This window comes from Oryx dammah, unplaced genomic scaffold (assembly GCF_014754425.2).
Source record: "Oryx dammah isolate SB20612 unplaced genomic scaffold, SCBI_Odam_1.1 HiC_scaffold_29, whole genome shotgun sequence".
NCBI lineage: Eukaryota > Metazoa > Chordata > Mammalia > Artiodactyla > Bovidae > Oryx > Oryx dammah.
This window is the reverse complement of record NW_024070213.1, coordinates 11,095,772-11,114,554: the sequence shown is the minus strand read 5'-3', so window position 1 is coordinate 11,114,554 and position 18,783 is coordinate 11,095,772. Positions and strand designations below refer to the sequence as shown.

The 18,783-nt window shown below is 53.4% G+C and overlaps 1 protein-coding gene across 1 annotated transcript; it reads right to left on the bottom strand.

The window, feature by feature from the left end:
* Window positions 1-8,296: 8,296 nt before the first annotated feature.
* Window positions 8,297-18,441, bottom strand: HDHD5 (haloacid dehalogenase like hydrolase domain containing 5). The gene is made up of 8 exons (XM_040233650.1): window positions 18,329-18,441; window positions 14,595-14,798; window positions 13,624-13,736; window positions 12,702-12,795; window positions 11,659-11,692; window positions 9,922-10,096; window positions 8,917-9,105; window positions 8,297-8,809 (listed from the first exon to the last, which is right to left on the bottom strand). Exons 1-8 carry the CDS (start codon window positions 18,437-18,439, stop codon window positions 8,524-8,526), a joined length of 1,206 nt encoding a protein of 401 aa, XP_040089584.1. The 5' UTR covers window positions 18,440-18,441; the 3' UTR covers window positions 8,297-8,523.
* Between the last annotated feature and the right edge of the window lie 342 nt (window positions 18,442-18,783).

Genomic DNA, 18,783 nt, shown 5'->3' with positions numbered 1-18,783 from the left:
GCGCATTGTCCTCGGCTCCCTCCCGCCTCCCCGGCCGGAGCCGCGCGCCGGAGCCGAGCCCCGCGGCCGGGCGCGCGCGGTGACGGCGGCGGTGACGGCGCGCGGGGCGGCCCAGCCAAGAGCTGGGGGCGGGGCAGGGACACCGGGATTGGATTCGGGGCTGGGAGGGGGAGATCCGGGCCGCGGGGTCGGCGGGAAGAAGGGGAGAGGCTGCCGGGCGTGCAGGTTGGGGAGGAGCAGGGAGGACGCTGCCTCGGAACCCGTGGGGACTCGGAGGCGCCCGTGGGGACGCGGGGGTGAGATGGGAGGTGACCGCGAGGTCCTACCCGCTGAACCCCTTGGCTTTAGGGACTGGGTGGCCTTGGTCTCAGTGTAGACCGTGCCTGCGAGCAACCAGGCTCGGACCTCTGCAGGCACCAGGGCAGATTTGGCCTCTGCTTCCTCCAGTGCCCTCTCCACTCCCCATTGGGCCACTCTGCCTCTCCCTAAGGCCCTTAAAAGCCACTGGAAGAGTCAGGCCATACTGATTACAAGGCCCATGAACAGACATATATTTCTACATATTTATGCCCCTTGCCTGCTTGGTTCAGTGGGCACCCTGGGGGAGGTACCAATCTACAGTGGCCGGAGCAGCTCTCTGAATACAAACACTGGAAAGAAAGGAACAGAAAGAGGACGACCCCAGTCAAGCTGGCGCCCGGTATTCTCTGAGGTTCTTAAGGCAGGAATGGGAATCAACTAGAAGAGATAGCTGCAGAGGAAAAATAAAGAAACACCTAGAGGTGCAGGTGCATCGACGGACACAAAGGACCACAGCAGTGATGCTGAATGCTATAGCCAGGCAGTGGATAGAGCTCTGTCCCGCCAGTCTGCAGGTGGACGTGGGGTTTCACACAGCACGCGCCCAGCATTCACATGTTCTGTGTCCAGTCCTCATGCAGGCCCAGCAGGTGTCACAGTGGACAGAGCTCTGTCCTGCCAGTCCACAGGTGGACGTGGGGTTTCACAGCACACCCCCAGCACACACACATTCTGTGTCTAGTCCTCATGTGGGCCCAACAGGTGTGGCGGGGGAGCTGAGCCCTGGGTTGATGGTCTCAGCTCAGCCACTGGGCCTGTGTGGTCTTATTTCATCTCTCTGAGCCTCAGATTATCCAGTTGCAAAAGGGTACCAACATTTGCCTTCCCAGGCTGTTGTATTAAGAGGTCATGAGCTGGGAGGGTTTGGCGCAGTTCCTGGTGCAGAATGTGTGAAAGGTAAGTGGTGTCATCATTAAAACTGCTCATTTCTCCACCCTTGGGGACACCTACCAGCTCAGACCACTCTTGATTGTTTTCTGGGCTGGATCCCTTCCCAAGACCACACTGGGAGCTCTGCTGCCCGACAGCTCTGGGCTTCGCCAAGCGCCAGGGAGCCGAGCAGTTCTTGTTGGGAACAGTGGTCCTTGGAGCTGGGCACAGGCTTCATGGCATGAAAGATTTAGCCCTGCCAGCTGGCACCGAGGCCACCCACCCAGGGCAGTGGGGGGCCACTCGTGAGTGTCACAGCAGTTACAGGTGAAAAAGTGAGCTGGGGACCCGCCAACTGCTAATGGGAGTGATTACAGCCAGGCTCCCAGCCTCCCCTCAGGGAGAACACCAGCCAGCAGCTAACCTGAAAACTGGCCTATAATTCCTGCTCAAGTCAACTGAGCAGAAGAAGCAGAGACGCTGATGAAGGCAAAGAACCGGGCTCCTGAGCGAACACTGATGGCTCTGTCCTCACCCCAGCCTAGGCCCGCTACTCTAGCCACCCACTTGGCTCCCTCCTGCCCTCGCCCATCATGCCAGTCCTCGCCCAGACCCCCCCACCCCCGCCAAGGATAGGTCTCCTCCCTGGGAACTTGGGTTGTACCAGATCTTTGAAGTTATCCTTGCATTTCTAGGGAATGGACTCCAGTCGCTCAGAGTAACTTCTGAATGAGATTCTTTAGCCCCATTTCTTTCAGGTCTGAAACCCTGAATAAAAAGGTCACAGAAAAGAAGGATGAGAAATCAGGGCACACAATGGAGTATGACGATGGCCTGAGTCCCAGAGGGTCCTCGGTGTTGCAGTGGGTTATGTCTAATCTGTGTACACACTCGAATGCACACATCCACACACACAGCCTTCGCTTCAGCCTGGGAGAAGCTTGACAAAGATGTGGCTGGGATGAAAAGAAGGAAGTTAAGACTTTCTCATATATAAATTGAGTGCAAACATCCCACAAGGACCTGGGAAAGGGAAGACACACTCGCCAAGCAGCTCCCAGGCTCCCAGGATCTGTGCTTACGTCTCACACACAATACCCAGGGACAGAGACAGAGGCATGGCACTTTGCTTCCAGACCTCCAACTCCCAGCCCAGTGTCCTCACCTGCCCACCACACTCCTTCTCATAAGCCTAGGATGGCAGCCTGGGAGTGGGGAACAAACTAAGCAGGTTTCTATCCAAAACCCATTTCCCTGAGCACCTGTTAAATGCCAGGGGGCGGAGGGGGACACCAGGTAAAGCTTGTTTGGAGACCTGATACCTCGTCCGTCCACCTGAAGCGGGGAGGCCAGGATGGGTTGAGAGAGAGAAGACATGCCCAGTCAGCTCAGCAGCCCAGGAAACTCAGTGGGCGGGATCGCCCCCATCCCCAGCACCGAGGTTTAATACCACAGATTTATAAATATATAGATTCTCTCCTGTAGAGGAAGACTAGATCTCAGCTTCTTTAAGACATAAAATTAGATACAAGTAACAATTACAAGACTGTTATTGTTTGGTTTGTAACATAGATGCATCTACCATGTATAACAATAGTACTAAGAGGGGAACAGAAATAAAATACAAAATACATAGAAGCATGTTTTCTATTTCTCACTGAAATTACATTGGTATAAATCATAAGATACAATGCATATTATTAGCTTTAGAGAAACTACTAAGAATGATAACTCAAAAAACCATTTAAGAGACTTCCCTGGTGGTCCAGTGGCTAAGACTCCATGCTCCCAATACAGGAGGCCCAGGGTTCAATCCTTGGTCAGGGAACCAGATCCCATGTGCTGCAACTAAGACCTGGCACAGCCAAATAAATAAATATTTTTAAAGAACAGTTTAAAAATTATTAAAGGAATTAAATGTTATACTAGGAAAAAAAACTCAGTACCAAAAAATGAAAAAATTTTAAAAAAAGAACTTCAGGTTTCAAATATATAGTCATTGAAAAACATTAATAGATGTATTAAGCAGCACATTGCTGCTGCTGCTAAGTCACTTCAGTCGTGTCTGACTCTGTGTGACCCCATAGATGGCAGCCCACCAGGCTCCCCTGTCCCTGGGACTCTCCAGGCAAGAATACTGGAGTGGGTTCCCATTTCCTTCTCCAATGCATGAAAGTGAAAAGTGAAAGTGAAGTCGCTCAGTCGTGTCCGACCCTCATTAGATACACCTAAAAAGACTTAGTAACTTTAAATAGTATTATCTGAAGAGGGGATACATATATAACTGATTCACTTTGCTGTGCAGAAGAAAACTAACACAACGTTGTAAAGCAACCATGCTCCAATAAAAATGAATAAAAATATATATCTGAATAAAATCTCTAGAATGCAGTAGAGAGAGCTAGAAGTGGTAACATATTCCAAAGACAAATTGAGTAGATTGGGAAGATCCAAAATATGCCTAATAGAAATTCCAGAAGGAGAAACTTGAAAGAGTCAGGGAAAGATAATAAAGAAATTACAGCTGAGAATTTTCTAAAATTGGTGAAAACTTCTCCAATCCACAGATTTAAGAATCACAAGTAATCCTAAACAGGAGGAATAAAAATAAACATGCTGCTAGATGCTTGGATGTGAAACCAGAGAGCATCTACAGGAAAGGCTTTTCAGAGAGACCATGACAGTAAACCATGGAACAACAGTTAGATTGACAGCGGGCTTCTCATCAGAAAGAACACAAGCCAGAATGCAAAGGATGGTTTAAAAAAATAAAGTTAAATATATCCGCAATCACAATAAATGTCCTATTAAATAAGAGAGATGATGGGGCTCAATTTTTTTTAAATTCCCAGCTATATGCTTTTATAAGAAATATTTCTAGGGACTTCCCTGGTGGTACAGTGGGTCAGAATTGCCTGCCAATGCAGGGGACACTGATTGGATCACTGGCCTGGGAGTATTCCATATGCCATGGGGCAACTAAGCCTGTGAGCTGCAGCTTCTAAAGCCCACAGGCCTAGAGCCTGTGCTCCACAGCAAGAAAAGACCCAGCTCGCTGCAACTAGAGAAAGCACTCAAACAGCAACGATGAGCCACCACAACCAAAAATAAGTTAATAAATAAAAGAAATATCTCTAAAACATAAAGACAAAGAAAGATTGAAGGTTGAAGAAAAAATGTAGACATATGTATTTTAATGCATTTATATAAATAAACCAAGCAAATATTAACTCAAAAAAGCTAGCATGACTTGGGCTTCCTGGTGGCTCAGTGGTGAAGAATCCTTCTGCCAATGCAGGAGACACAGGTTTGATCCCTGATCCCAGAGGATCCCACACACTGTGAAGCAACTAAACCTATGCGTCACAACTATTGCATCCGTCCTCTAGAGCCCAGGAACCACAGTTACCGAGCTGACAGACTACAGCTACTGAAACCGGCACGCCTAGAGCCCATGCTCTGCAACAGGAGAAGCCACCGTAACGAGAAGCAACTAACGGCAAGGCCCTGCTCGCCGCAACTAGATAAAAGCCTACACAGCAACGAAATCCCAGCACAGCCAAAAAAACGAAACAAGTGAAAGTGATGGCTCAGACGGTAAAGCATCTGTCTACGATGTGGGAGACCTGGGTTCGATCCCTGGGTTGGGAAGATCCCTCAGAGAAGGAAATGGCAATCCACTCCAGTGCTCTTGCCTGGAAAATCCCATGGACAGAGGAGCCTGATAGGCTACAGTCCATGGGGTCGCGAAGAGTCGGACACGACTAAGCGACTTCACGTTCACGTTCAAAAATGATAAAAAGAAAATGCCTTTAAAAAGCTAGCGTGACCATATTAGCATTAGGAAAAAATAAACTTTATACTCAAGAATATTTTTATGAAATGGAGAATTTCATCATATAGTGACAAAGGAGCTAGCATAGTAGTTTGGGTATACACACCAGACCTAAGCTACCTAGGTTCAAATCCTGACTCCACCACTCAGAGGCTAGGTGACCTTGGTCAAGTTACTTGATCTCTCTGTCTTCAATTTTCTCACCTGTAAAACGGGGACAATAATTAATAGCACCTACTTCATAGAGTTGTTATGAGAGATGGAAGGCGCCTGGATGTCTGAGTCACCACCTGGAGGGGAAGGCCAAGAACAGCACCTGGCCCACATTAGTCTATGAGACGAGCGAGAAATACCTTGAGCGCGTTAAGCCGTATTTTCAATGTACATGTTTCTGAGAACTGTTTTGTCCCATTTGTTTGTATCCCACCCTCTGCCAAGAGAACACTGTCTTAATTTACTGTAACTTTTAAAAAATGTTCGAAATCCAATAGGACAAAATCCAGGATCTTCTCCACAACAAGGCAGTTCTTCATTTCTTTGAGGGGCTCAGTAAGTGCTCTGCAGGCATTTGTTGAGTGAATAAAGAAAGAGGAAGTTAGAAACACAAAGGAAAAAGCAGACAAGATGAGACACCCCTTGGGCTCAAAGGGAGGTCCCGGATGCTGCAGCTGTTCTGGTAGGAGTGAGATCCACAGTGGGAGAAGGGAGACGGCTTTCAAACCAGACCCCTCTTCTCTGTCTCCCGAAAAAAGAGAAAATGAGGTTTTTGGAACCAAGAGCTGGAGGAGGCTGGAAGCAAAAGCTGAAGCCCTGACAGCCTCGCAGCCCTTCACAGCAGGAGACAGTCCTCGCACCTCCAGCCCCTGGCAGAAGCTGCCAGGAGTCCCCGGCAGAGAGCAGGCAGGCATCCCCGCATGACCCAGCTTTCCTGCACCACGCGGTACGGGGGAAGTGACAGGAGAGATTGGGGGAACAAAGCTATTCTAGCCAAGATATTTTAAAAATCCGCCCTCAAGGCAGCATCCGGTTGCTATAGAAACCCTAGCTCCTGGGGAGGCCTGACCACCCACTGGCTCCCCACCTGCCTCAGCCCAGGGGTGTCCTCGGGAGGCCTGAAGCTGCCAGCACCATGGGGACACAGAGGAAGCGTGGGGTTCCAGCACCAAGGTCAGGGCTGGAGACCCATGTGGGCACCGCATGGTCTGCTTCTGCTCTGGGCTGATCACTTTATTCTGAACATATGCTTACTTCCTGTGCAGACTGACTCATGGAGTCCTGTCGAAACACAAAAAGGTAACTTTTTCACTGTCGGGCTGAGCAATGAAGCAGCTGGTTGTGGATCTGGTTCCAAGGTCTGGACAAAGCCCCAGAGGAACGAGACCGGTCTGCAGCCTAGTGGCCAGCCCTGTCCTTGACCTGCATGAGTGACCTGCGGTCACCTTTCCTTCCTGCACCCCGCCTGGAAGGGCTCCTACCACCTTCAGGAAAAACCAAGTGTTAGAAAGGGAGTGAAAGGGCCACAGGGAGAGCAGCTGCCAGCCACAAGGCAGAGGTGGACGCAGACACACACACTGTCACCCCGTCCCTTCAGCCTGGGGCTCCGGCAAGACCCTGCACACGGCCACACCCAGCGTGGCTTCCCATTCCTGCTGCACTCTCCCTTCACTCTTGGGGGCCTCCTGGGCCCAGGGAGAGCTCGCAGGTCTTAGTTGTGGCTTGCAGGATCTTTTAGTGACAGGAAATCCTAGTAGTGGCATGTGGGATCTAATTCCCTGACCTGGGATCGAACCTGGGCCCTGGCATTAGAAGCGTGGACTCTTAGCCACTGGACCACCAGGTAAGATGCATTGCAGGAAAGTTCTTTAAAGGGACTCCAGCACCACCTGCTCCATCTTCGCCCTCTTCTCTCCGTGGAACGTGGCTGAGATGCTGAGGCCATCCATGCCGCAGGTAGGCAGGCCTGCAGGCCAGCAGAGTCCTTGAGACGCCTGCCCCGAATGCTGTGATGCTTAGACAGCGTTGGAGACACTGGTCAGGCTTCTGAGACAGGCAGCTGAAGAAAATCCTAAACAGCACAGCGTGGTACCTACAACAGCTCCTTCGTGACGTCCACCATCTACAGATGGGAAGGAGCTGGAGAAGAGTGGGGATCACTGCAGGTGTGGCCCCTGCCCTCCCCCAAGGAACAGGAGGGAGAGAAGCCACGCCTGCCTGTGGGTCTGCAGTCCTGCCACGCACCCAGCATGTGGGTGAGGGGACCCAAGAAGGCACCAGCGTGGACAGTGCACAGAGCGCATCTTTTAGAAGACACAGAGTAAGGAGTGAACTTAGGTCACAGGGTGATGGGGACCTCAGGGAAGATGACGCAGGACAGTGGAGAGAGCGATTTTGTTTTGTTTTCTGTTTTTGTTTGCTGTACCAGGAATCTGAGTTCTCCACCCAGGGATGGAAGCCAGAGTTCTACCCATTGGACCAGGAAGGAAGACCCTGTTTTCACAGGAATTTGAGGGAGTCCTTCTGAGGCAGTCACATCCCCAGATCCTGAAAAAGGGATGGAGCTTTGTGGATGTGGAAAGTAAGGGAATGGTGAGGGCAGAGGCCCTGAGGCAGGAGGGCCTGACTGCAGGGACCTGATAAGAGAGTTGGTCAAAGCTCTGCTTTGACTGGGCCTGTGAAGGGCGTCAGGGCTGGAGGCGTTCTGCAGGCGAGGGTGGGCTGCATGTGAGGAGGAGCTGCTGCTACTTAAAGGTGGGGGGCTCTCCTGCAGGGCCTGTGGGCATGGTCTTGCGCAGGGACGGGGCACAAGTCATTCACCCTCCCCCTCGCCCCTCCCAGGAGCAGCCCAGGGAAGAGTTTGAAGGAGGGAGGGAGCAGAGGGCTATGTCAGCTGCAGTAGGATGGGGACCAGGACTGGCTGGGGGCGGGCACATGGCGAGTGGGGGCCGCAATCCTGGAAGAGATGCATGGGATGACTGGGATGACTGCGAGAGCAGCCAGGAACATGAGACAGTTTCTAGAGTCACCATAGGAAAGGCCCCTCTTTCTTTCCACATCAGGGAAGTGGTTAAGTCCGTGGTAAGGCCTGGGTCAGATTCAGTCCTGCACAGACCAGGCTCGAGGCCCAGATTGCAGTAGGCTGGGGTCCACACTCTCACCAAAGCCTCAGGTCACACGTTCCACTTGCCCACCAGCCTTCCCCATGGGACTTTTTAGTGCATTCCAGACAGAGCGTCACAGGACACAGCAAAATGAATATTTATTATTGTACAGTTATTTTCACTTAAAAAAAATAGGTTCAAAGTCTCTGGGAAGTAAGTTAAAAGACCATACAAAATAGCGTCTGAGAGTCACAGCCCATGCTGGCAGCAGGCAGAGACCCCCACCGGGTGAGGACGCTGTCTGCATGGGCATGGGAGGGGCTGGGGGGCAGCCAGCAGGCCCACCCCCATCCCTGGGCCCTAGAGAGCCCAGCCCTCCTTGTGGAGGACCAGCCGCACAGCCTCGTGCAAGTCGCTGACCACGTGGGCTGCCTGCAGGAGCTCGGGCCTGAAGCCGAAGTCCCGGTGTCCGTGGAACGGAGACCCCTCACTGCCCGGGGCAGGCACGGTGGGGCTGGGGGCCTGGGGACCGTACACACCCGTGCACACCAGGATGGAAACGCAGCTCCGGGCCACCCCCTCCTGCTGCGTCTGCAGGTGCTGGTGGAACAGGTTGGCCCCGTAGACATCGGACATGGGGTTGTCACTGGGGAGAGAGGACCCAGTTCAGTGTGGCGGGCAGCGGGCAGGGTGCTGTCCACTCGGGGTGGAGGGGGGCAGGGGCACGAGCACGGGGGGAGGAGGGGGGCTCACCCCACGGCGTAGAGGCTCCGGATGGGGGCGGCCCAGCCCCGCCGCGCTGCCTGCTGCGCCAGCAGGCCCTCAGCGTACCGGTAGGTGAGGAGGCTGGGCTTGCCCGTGAGGCCCGAGTAGCACAGCTCCCGGCCTGTCAGCTTGCGGTAAATGGCCTCCAGGCACAGCAGGAAGGTCCCATGGCCAAACCTGCCAGGGAGGTTTCAATTTTGACATTACTGAATGAACAGGTGACATCAAATTGGCTTTATCAACAATAAGTCGCCTCCTGCCATTCAGTCCTACATAACCCACTCCCTTCACCTAGCGTCAGCAAACCTGAACTCTAGGAAGAATGTTCCAGAAGACATGCCTGACCGCGAGCTGTGGAACCACGTTTTAAAAAAGCAACGAGAGCTAACACAGTGACCTGTCCCCCTTGGGCAGCTGCACAGTGGCTCGGGGTTGGCCCCCGCACCAGTGACGGACCCACCGCACAGCTCATCCGGAGGCAGGTGGAAGAGATGTCACTTGTTCGCCTGCGGCCCCAAACAAGCCCAACAGTACCAGCAGCTGCCCCTCCAGGGAGGTCACCTGGGGGTCAGCAAAACCGCGGTCTGGGGCCTGAAAATCCTCTTCCCTCCCCTGCGTCTCGTGGGCAGGATGCCAAGGAGCGGGAGAACGAGCACCTCAGGGGAAGGCAGGGAGGGGAGGGGAGGGCGCAGAGAGCAGGGCCTGAGCCCCACTTGGGCTCCACGGGCCAGAAGGAGCCGTCCTGCTGGACGCTGGCAGGCAAGCAGGGGGAACCCCCACCTCGATCCACCATCCGTGCTCAGTAAGCTGCGGTGTTCCTTTACTACTCAGTATATGAAGTGACTCTGGAGACCCCTCCCAGAGGCCAGGTCACCATGGCAACCCCGGGGTCTAGAGGAAGGGGTCTGAGCTCAGAGCACCCGGATGGCTGAGGAGCCACCAGCAGCTGGAGGCCAGGAACCCAGGGCTGAGGCGGGTACCCCGGGTCCTCACCTGGGCATCTTGGCTTCGGCCATCCAGAGGAGGTCCGTGTTGCTGGCCAGGACCGGGAGGTGGGGGTAGGGGGCCGTCGCCAGACCCGTGCCAGGGTTCCCGTCGCTGAGGAGGACATCGGTGATCAGCTGCAAGCTCGTCTCCCAGCGCACAGGCTCCCCCAGGAGAAGCACCCCTGCAGAGCGCGGACGGTGAGGCACGGCGCAGGGAGCCCCTCGGGGAGTCCTGCCGTGCCCGGCCCCAGCCATTCCCCGGGGTGCATGGCCCTGGAGAGGGCACAGGTCCCAGGAGGTGGACAAAGCCGACCCAGGAGGAGCTCCTGAGGGCTCCTTCGTGTGTCCACCTGGCCATCCAAGGGTTAAAAGCAGAGGAGCAACAGCCCCTTCTGACCAACCCTTGCGCAGCACTTCAGCCACCCGGTCACGTCCCCCAAACCCCAGGGCCAGCTGGAAACACAGTGGAGAGACAGGGTCACAGGGCCAGTGCTGCCCAAGTCCCTCTGAGACTGTAGGCTAGTTCTCAGCGGGTCTCAGCCTCGGTTTCCTCAACTACATAAGGACAACACTCACTGCTGTGCGGAGGATCAAAGTGAGACCCAGCAGAACACGCAGGCTGAACTGCCCGCAGGCTGCCGGCGCCAGCTTCAAGACCAGGCGCTGGCCAGTCCGCGGCCCGCTGGGCAGCGCGCCCCAGGGAGCTGTTTTCATTGTCACAAGGACTGACACGCGCAGTGAGGGCTGTGGGAGGGGCCGGGACGCGAGGGGCTCAGGACAGCCCTGCTCAGTCAAGCCCCCAGGTCTACTGACAGCTGACACACAGGAGAACAACCTGCTTATCATGAGATATGCCTAAATCTTAATTCCATTCCCCACAACGTATTTTTTGGTAGGGTTTTCATAAACACAGATTTTTTCCAAAGTGCAACTACCATGTTAGTCATGAGAAGACTGCACTTCATTTTTTCAAAACTTTACCAAGATTTATTCCCAATCGGGAATAATAAAAAAGCACATCACCAGTGATGACACTGCCCCTAACTTGAGTCACACTGAGGCACACCTACACACCCGTGAACACACTGCGTTTGTCACACTGAGGCACACCTACACACCCGTGAACACACTGCGTTTATAGCTGTGACACTCCCGGGGATTCTACTTTTGCTATGATCATTTTGCTACTTAACTATGTTCTCTTGGGTCATTATTACATACTGAAATGCAGATTACCTTACTAAAAACCGTTTATTTCTCCATACAATTACGACTTTCGAGTGAATTAACCTTTGTGTATGGTGGTGGTGGTGGCTGAGGCACTAAGTTGTGTCCGACTCTTGTGACCCCATGGACTGTAGCCCTGCCAGGCTCCTCTGTCCATGGGATTCTCCAGGCAAGAATACTGAAGTGGGTTGCCATTTCCTTCTCCATAACGTTTGTGTATAGGAAAGTTATAGTATCTACAAGAACACTCGGGATAGTAAGTGGGACCATACAATATTTCTGTTGTTCAGGCAGAACTGGGTTCAACAGGCCTGAGAAACACTGGGCCAGGTTACCTTAGGCACCTTTCCACTTAGATTTTCCACCTTTACGATTTTTCTGGAATAACGAGGCAGGTGGCATGGGGAAGGAAAGATCAGCAGCTAATGTCTCAGAGGTGGTGAATGGCAGATGCAGACCGGAGCCCAGCGTCTAGCACCCCGCCCACACTGCCCGCATCATGCAGGGACCCCATTACCTTCAATTGCAGGGAAGTCACTCCTTGGAAGTGGCTGCAAGAGACCAAGAAGAGACCGTCAATGCCATGGTCACCTGGTTTCCAGGCGTGGGTCATGTGAGGACAGACAGAGGGTCCCTCGGTGTGGCCCAGGCCGAGGAGAAGCTGACAGGCTGAGGGGGAGGTCCCCAAGGAGAGGGTGAGAGCGCCCAGCGGGGGCACCACGAGTGAAGGTCAGCCAGGGGTCGGCTGCTCCACTGTCTTCTTGCAGCAAGGGTGGGAGGTGCTGGTCTGGAATCAGGCAGCCGAGGAGATGAGCCCAGGAGGGATAGGAGCCTGGCGTCACTCCGGGGGCGGGGCCACCACTGACTGCGGTCTTGGGGCCCATTCCTTCCAGCAACAGCTGCCCAGGTCTCGGCTCTGCCAATGACCAGCTGAGACCTGGGCCAAGCACGTCCCTGGGGGCTGTCACTGCGCTGTCCTGAGAGCTGGGGAGATGCCTGGCTGAGGACACACTGTGCATGGCTCAGAGGCAGGGGAGGGATGGGAGCCACACAGCCCAACAGAAGCAAGCCTGTTTGCTTTGTAACAACTGTGTCATCATGCTGCAGAGTGGGAGATACAGAGTTCACACGGGGAAGGAGAGGGCGAAGGGCCGGCAGAAGACAGCAGTCACTCTAGACGGTCAGTGACAGGCCCCATGACCACTGGCCAGAAGAGAGAAGGTTCAAGTATGAACCAAACCCAAAAGGAGCCGGGTGCAGACACTCAGAACTGCTTTCCCAGGAAGCTGTCCTACCAGGACAGCCCTCTGTAAGAGACTCTAGGGCTGCAGAGCCGTGATCAACTCTACAAAGGCTAGGGTCCTCCCAGGTGACTGGGAGAGCTGGTAAAGCACAAAGCCACCAGCTGGAGGGGACGAGAGGACTCTAGAAGGAGAGAGGACAGTCCTCACCATGCGCATCTAGGGACTAAATCCTCGGCCAGTCGTGTCCTGCACGGGACCTGCTCTCTGGGGGCAAGGCTGCAGGGTCAGCGAGGGGAGCCCGAGCATGTCCCGTTACCGTGGTCTTGGGCCGCCGCTGCAGATCCACCATGTCCAGCACAGGGAAGGCAGCCCGCAGCTCATCCACTGTGACCAAGTGCTTGAAACCCAGTCTGCAGCAAGGTCAGGAAGCAAAGTGGCCAGGGCAGGGTGCGGGGGGAGATGCCTTTGAAAGTGAAGGAAGCACCCCTGACCCGATCAAGCCCGCCTCAACCCTAGACAGAGCACATGAGGCCAGCAGGCACCAGGAGACACTGCATGCAGGCGTGGGCGCTGGTGGTGGGCACCCCTGAGCAGAGGCACGCAGGAAGCCCCATCCCCGAGCTCACACTGGCCCAGAGCCGGGAGCACCAGCGCTCTGAGGAGGGCTGAGAGAAGACTCCTCAGTGAGAAGGAGGCTGGGCAGAGCCTGGAGAAGCCAGGCCGGATGACATCTGGACGATGGACCAGATTCAGTCTAAAGGGGGTGGGGGACACAATGCAGCCTCACCCTCCAGCACTCTCTGCTGTGCTCCTTCCTAAGGCCCTTTTCACTGCCTCCAGCAGCCCTGTGCTGCTCTGGCCCCCAGGGCGCGGCTGCCCACGCCGGTGCTCAGCTCGGGTTCGCAGGAGCAGCAAGTGAACAGGCTGCTTCAGAGCGGGGACTGACCCTTATAAGCACACGCCTGGAGGTGAGCTCCACGTAGACGCGCACTGAGCGCAGGGAGCCGTGGGGCCCAAACCGAACCACAGAACCGCCTGGGCTCTCGGGCCACGGTGAGTCAGACTCTCCAGGGAGCTGCCAGTGGGCTGACGGTGGTGAGCTGGCTTTCAGGAACCCCCGGACACCAGGGCTGGACACCTGGGAGCTGCCCTCCCTCCTCTCGTGGGCACCAAGCAGGCTGGGCCCCACTCCCCTCGGCTGGGCGGGGACAGCAGAGCTGGAAGCAGCAGAAGGATACGCTTGAGCGTTTTCCACCAGGGGGCCCTGCCCAGACACCAGCATCCGCCTGTCATGATGCTGCGAAAAGAGCTTCATGGGGCTGTGGGACAGGATCACCTGGTCAGGCTGCACCTGCAGGGCGGCCAAGAGAGGGAGAGCAGACGACACGCAGGTGAGGGCAGGCGAGGGCAGCGTCGGGAGCAGTGGGGACACGGGGAGGAGAAACGGGCCCAGAGCGGGCCCAACTCTTCAGGAGCTACCCCAACATGGGTGAGGGGCCCGGACAGCAGAGCCTGCAGGAGCTGTGGCCACCACGGGCCCCGCTCGCCCTGCTCCCCACACCCCGATCTCTCAGCCCTGCTGGAAAACCACAGGGTTCATGCACGAGCTCAGACCTGCCTCTGCCTCTGACAGTTTTCAGTTCTAAATAAAACCTGGCTTTTCAGCATCTATGCTAATGGTGACCTCAAACACGCACTGTCTGGACACCAGGGGAGGAACCAGCCTTGTCCCCAGGCCGTGTCCCAGCCACTTGGCAATGGCTCTACTCTCTAGGTTTCACGAGGACTCTTTCCAAAATCCAGATCCACTGCCAACACACGCCATGTGGATGCTGGGGGAGTGAGAGCTGCTGGTGGGCAAAAGACAAGCGCTCACAGAACTGTGCCATCCTACTCATAAGGAAAGAGAGCTGTCACCTCAGCATCCCCCCAGCACATGGACACGTAGAAACACGTGACCCTGAGGCCCGGGAGGAAAGATGGAAATGGCTAAGTCCACAGTGCTCATTTTCATAAAAGAGGACTCTGCCAATGGGGCTCTCTCCAAGCCTGGCCTTGAGCTTCAAGTTATTTTTCCAGCGGGTATGGAAGGTTTACCCTGGCTCATCCACAGCGTCCCCCACCCCGGGGCAAGGGCACAGTCAGTGTTGGAGAGGGGGTTCCATGGTGGGGGGAGGTCCTTGGCCTCTAGACTCCATCGCGTCCTCACCTGGAAGCCCAACTGGGCCGACAACTCCTCAGCTTTACTGCACTGTGAGATGTTCCCAGCATTTGTGACGAAGACCACGGGCACCCGCAGCTGCCCCTGAGGATCCAGCAGCCGGCGAAAGGCCTCCTGCGCGGCGGGGATGACCTGGTGACCCCTCACCAGCACCCCATCAATGTCCAACAGCAACCCAAAAGTGGGTGGGCTCTGCACGGAGGGGAGACGAGAACGGCCCAAGTCAGGCAGAGGGGTAGGGTAGGGGGGTGGGGAGGCGAGGGAGGAGGCCTCATCCCCACCCTCGGGCCAGCCCGGGCCGCGGATTCCAAAGGATGACTTGGGGTTGCCAGCCAGGCAGATCCATCTGCAATAGAGAATTAGGCCTTTTCAGGTATTTTTAAGCACGTAACTACTTGGTTAAAGTTATTTTTGCATAACTGATATAAAGGATTACTTTAATTTCATTTATTTATTTATGGCTGTGCTGGGTCTTTGTTGCTGCACGCGCTTTCTCTAGTTGCAGCGAGAAAGCTAGTTGTGTGTTTCTCTAGTTGTGGTGGGTGGGCTTCTCTTGTTGATGTGGTGGGTGGGCTCAGTAGCTACAGCTCCCTGGCTCCAGAGCACAGGCTCAGCAGTTGTGGTACATGGGTTTAGATGCTCCACGCGCTGTGGGATCTTCCCCGAGCAGGATCGAATCACCGTCTCCTGCGTTGGCAGGCAGATTCTTTACCACCGAGCCACCAGGGAGGTCCCTAAAGGAATTTTTTAAATTGGAAAACAGAGAAATTCAGAAACAAACCCAGGACTTGAGCACGACAGATCAGTATTTCTTTTGATCGCCTTTTTCTGGTCTTATGTTCGTTACGTGGCTGAGACTGCACCTTATATGTATGATTTTGTGCCTTGCTCTTTTTGCTTGACGTGAAACATTTTAATCTATTGCAACAGCCTTCATAACCGCCTTTTCAGTTTTACCATACAACACACACAGAGCTTTTAAAAACCACTCAATCGCTACAGATGACAGAGAGAAAAAACATTAAGATTCCTGCTTCCTCTTCCACCCAGTGCCAACCCCTCTTGGTATTTTCCAGAAACCCTTCCTGGATGGTGCTACTTTCTCATCTTTTCGCCAACACACAAAAGGCACCATGCTGTGCTTTTTTTTCCCATCTTCTCTTCACTGGTCTCTCTCGGTTTTCTTTCGGCATCAGTACACACAGCCTTACATCCTCCATGTTTCTGGCTACATAACATTCTCAGTGAATATTCCACTAATATTAGGTTTCCCTTATCTCACTTAGGTTTCCCCATATTCTGCTGCTACAAATTATGTTATAAAGAACCTCCTCACGCTTGCTGATTTTTCCATATTACGGACATTTCCTTAAGCTAGATTCTTAAAAGCAGGAGTAGTAAGCCAAATGGGTACAGACATTTCAAAGACAGAACACCTCCTAACAAGCTGTCTTCCAAAACATGTATCAGCTCACATGGATCCTGGTGCCCTTGCCAAAGAGGTTTTCACAATATCAAAGAGTTTGTTAAGAATCAAATGTCTTGCTAGTTTCAAAGTTAAAAAAAAAAAATCTCCTCTCAATCTGCATTTCTTGGATTTACAAAGTTGAACACTATTCTCTTTTTAAAAATTCATCCCACCTCTTATTTTATGAACTATTAACATACAAGATGTTTTTCAATTGTCAGAAAAATCCAACCTAACCTGTTTGCCATTTTCCTTCTGTTTGCATCAGCCAAGTCAAGCCACTCTCATCGCACACATATTGTGCTTATGTTCAGAATATCCTTATTTTCTTGGAGGTGCACAGAGAAGAATTTAGGGTTGAAATGACAAGAAATCAGGGATTCATTTCAAACTCTTAGAGCCACAAAATAGAAGAGGGTGGAAGGAGATAAGCAAAGCAAGTACAGCCAAATATTAACAACTGCTGATTCTGGAAGATGGGTCTATGCAGTTCATAATACTGTTCTTAGATTTCTTTTTTAAATACACAGTTAAAATATAAGATAGCTTGTTTGTGCTGATGACGGCAAAAGCGGACCATAGTTTCACTGCTCTTAGTGGCCATATTCTAAATAGTTTGCTCTCTTAGACATAAGAATCCACAGAGCCCACTACTAAGAACAAGAAGGTCTCAGGACAATTTACTAATGACCGGGCACTCCCTCATCTATTCCTGTGGGTGTATAAACTCTACCTCCAACGATCAGGTGTGTGCACTCACAGAAACAGGCATCTAGCCACCAACTGAGTCAAGGCCCCTTCATCATTAAGAACAGGAAATGGGAGGATTGGGGTCTGGGGCTTCTCTACTCTTACTGCTCAGCTTCTCTGAAAACCTAAAACTGCTCTAAAAAATAACATCTATTAATTTTTTAAGTGAAGTTTCCTAGAGCAAAGGAAACAGGATTAGATTTTTTTTCTTCTCATTCTTTTTTATTTTTATTCTCTTCTGTATTTTTATTCTATATCACTTCATTATTTTTAATTAGTCCTGGGCATCAGGCTAGATTTTCTAATTAAAGTTCATATTTGTGGCAGTGCTAAAATGTGTGGTTTTCTACTATATATAAAATAAAGAAGGAACTAATATATAGCACAGGGAACTATACTTTATGTTCTGCCATAACCTATAATGGAAAAGACTCTGAAAAAACATATATACATATATATGTATGTATATGTACACACACACAATTAAACCACTTTGCTATATGCCTGAAATTAACACAATACTATAAGTCAACTATACTTCAATTTTTAAAAGTGTGGTTTTAAGATTAGTTTGAAATGAAGGGACAACGAAGATGCTCCTTTGTGTTTCTGCTTCTTATCTGGAACTGGTGGATTTGTTTTTCAACAATAGCAGCACAACCACCATTTGGGACACTGTCCACTCCGACTAGCTCCACCTCTGCAGTCCCTGTGACAAGTACTGCCTACATCACACAAAGTGCCTGTGGTAGCCTCTTGCAAAAACTGCATGCTAAGGGCTAGCCCTGACGCCGACGTGCTTAGTCGCTGAGTCGTGTCTGACTCTTTGCGAACCATGAACTATATAGCCTGCCAGACTCCTCTGTCCATGGAATATCCAGGCAAGAATACTGGAGTGGGTGGCCAGTTCCTTCTCCAGGGGATCTTCTTGATCCAGGGATTGAACCCATGTCTCCTGCATTCCAGGCAGATTCTTTACCGCTGAGCCACCAGGCAAGCCCTGGATTCAACCAACCGCTGATGGCAAACTTCACACACCAAGCGGGTTGGTGGATCCGCGGATGCGGGGTCCAGCTGTGGGATTCAAGCACCCGAGGGTTTCGGTGTCCCCTGTGAACACCAAAGGGCGGCGGTAACTTGCCTTAAGTCACACGGGGAGTGCGTGGCCCGGGCAGGACTGACCCCGAAAGGAGCGGCATCACTTCCCCCTCCTCCCACTCTCGCCACCAGGAAAGTGGAGAAAGTCAGGACCTGGGGGGCTGGGGTCCTGCCTAGGCTCCCGAGTCCCCAGCCCCCGGGTCGCCCCCGCGACGGGGGGGGGCTGTGCGGACGGAGCCGGGGAGGCAGTGACCCGCGTGGCAGGCCTGCAGGGGACGTGACGTCGCCACTCGCGGCCAAGGCGGGAGAGGTGGGAATGACATCTAGAGGTCGAGATCCCAGCTCCGAGTCCGGCACGCGAGGTCCCTCGGGCTCCCACCGCCCACCCCGTATCCGCCGCCCTCACCTGCGTTCCGCCGCTCGCGAAACGCCTGCCCCCGAGCCACGCGGCCGCGCGCACCGCCCGCCGCCACAGCCCCGGCGCCCACCGCGCCGCCACCTCGCCGAGCACAGCCATGGGCCGCCGCCTGCGCGCTCCGCGCAGCCAATCAGAGGCCGGCGGCCCCCGAGGCACCACGGGAGTTGTAGTCTCGCCTCAGTATCGGGGGCGTGGAGCTGGCGCGGGACATCTCGGGAGCTGTAGTTCTGCCTCGGTCTCTGGGGACCGCGTCTGAGCTCTGTCTTATTTATCAGATAATGGGAAGTTTATACCTCTTGACCCCGTCTCCCATTTCGCAACCCCACCCCGCCTCGGGCAATCACCAGTCTCTCTCTGGTTCTCTGGATCTGTGAGCTTGGTTATTCTGTTTCTTAGATTTCACATGTAAGTGAGCTCACACAGCATTTAGTTTTTGCTGATTT

Excerpts from the sequence above, each read along its gene's own strand:
- HDHD5 (XM_040233650.1), bottom strand. The coding sequence starts at position 18,439 with ATGGCTGTGCTCGGCGAGGTGGCGGCGCGGTGGGCGCCGGGGCTGTGG. Across the intron at positions 9,106-9,921 it reads GCCGAAGCCAAGATGCCCAG|GTTTGGCCATGGGACCTTCC; the intron begins GTGAGGACCCGG and ends CCTCCCTGGCAG. Across the intron at positions 8,810-8,916 it reads CGGAGCCTCTACGCCGTGGG|TGACAACCCCATGTCCGATG; the intron begins GTGAGCCCCCCT and ends CTCTCTCCCCAG.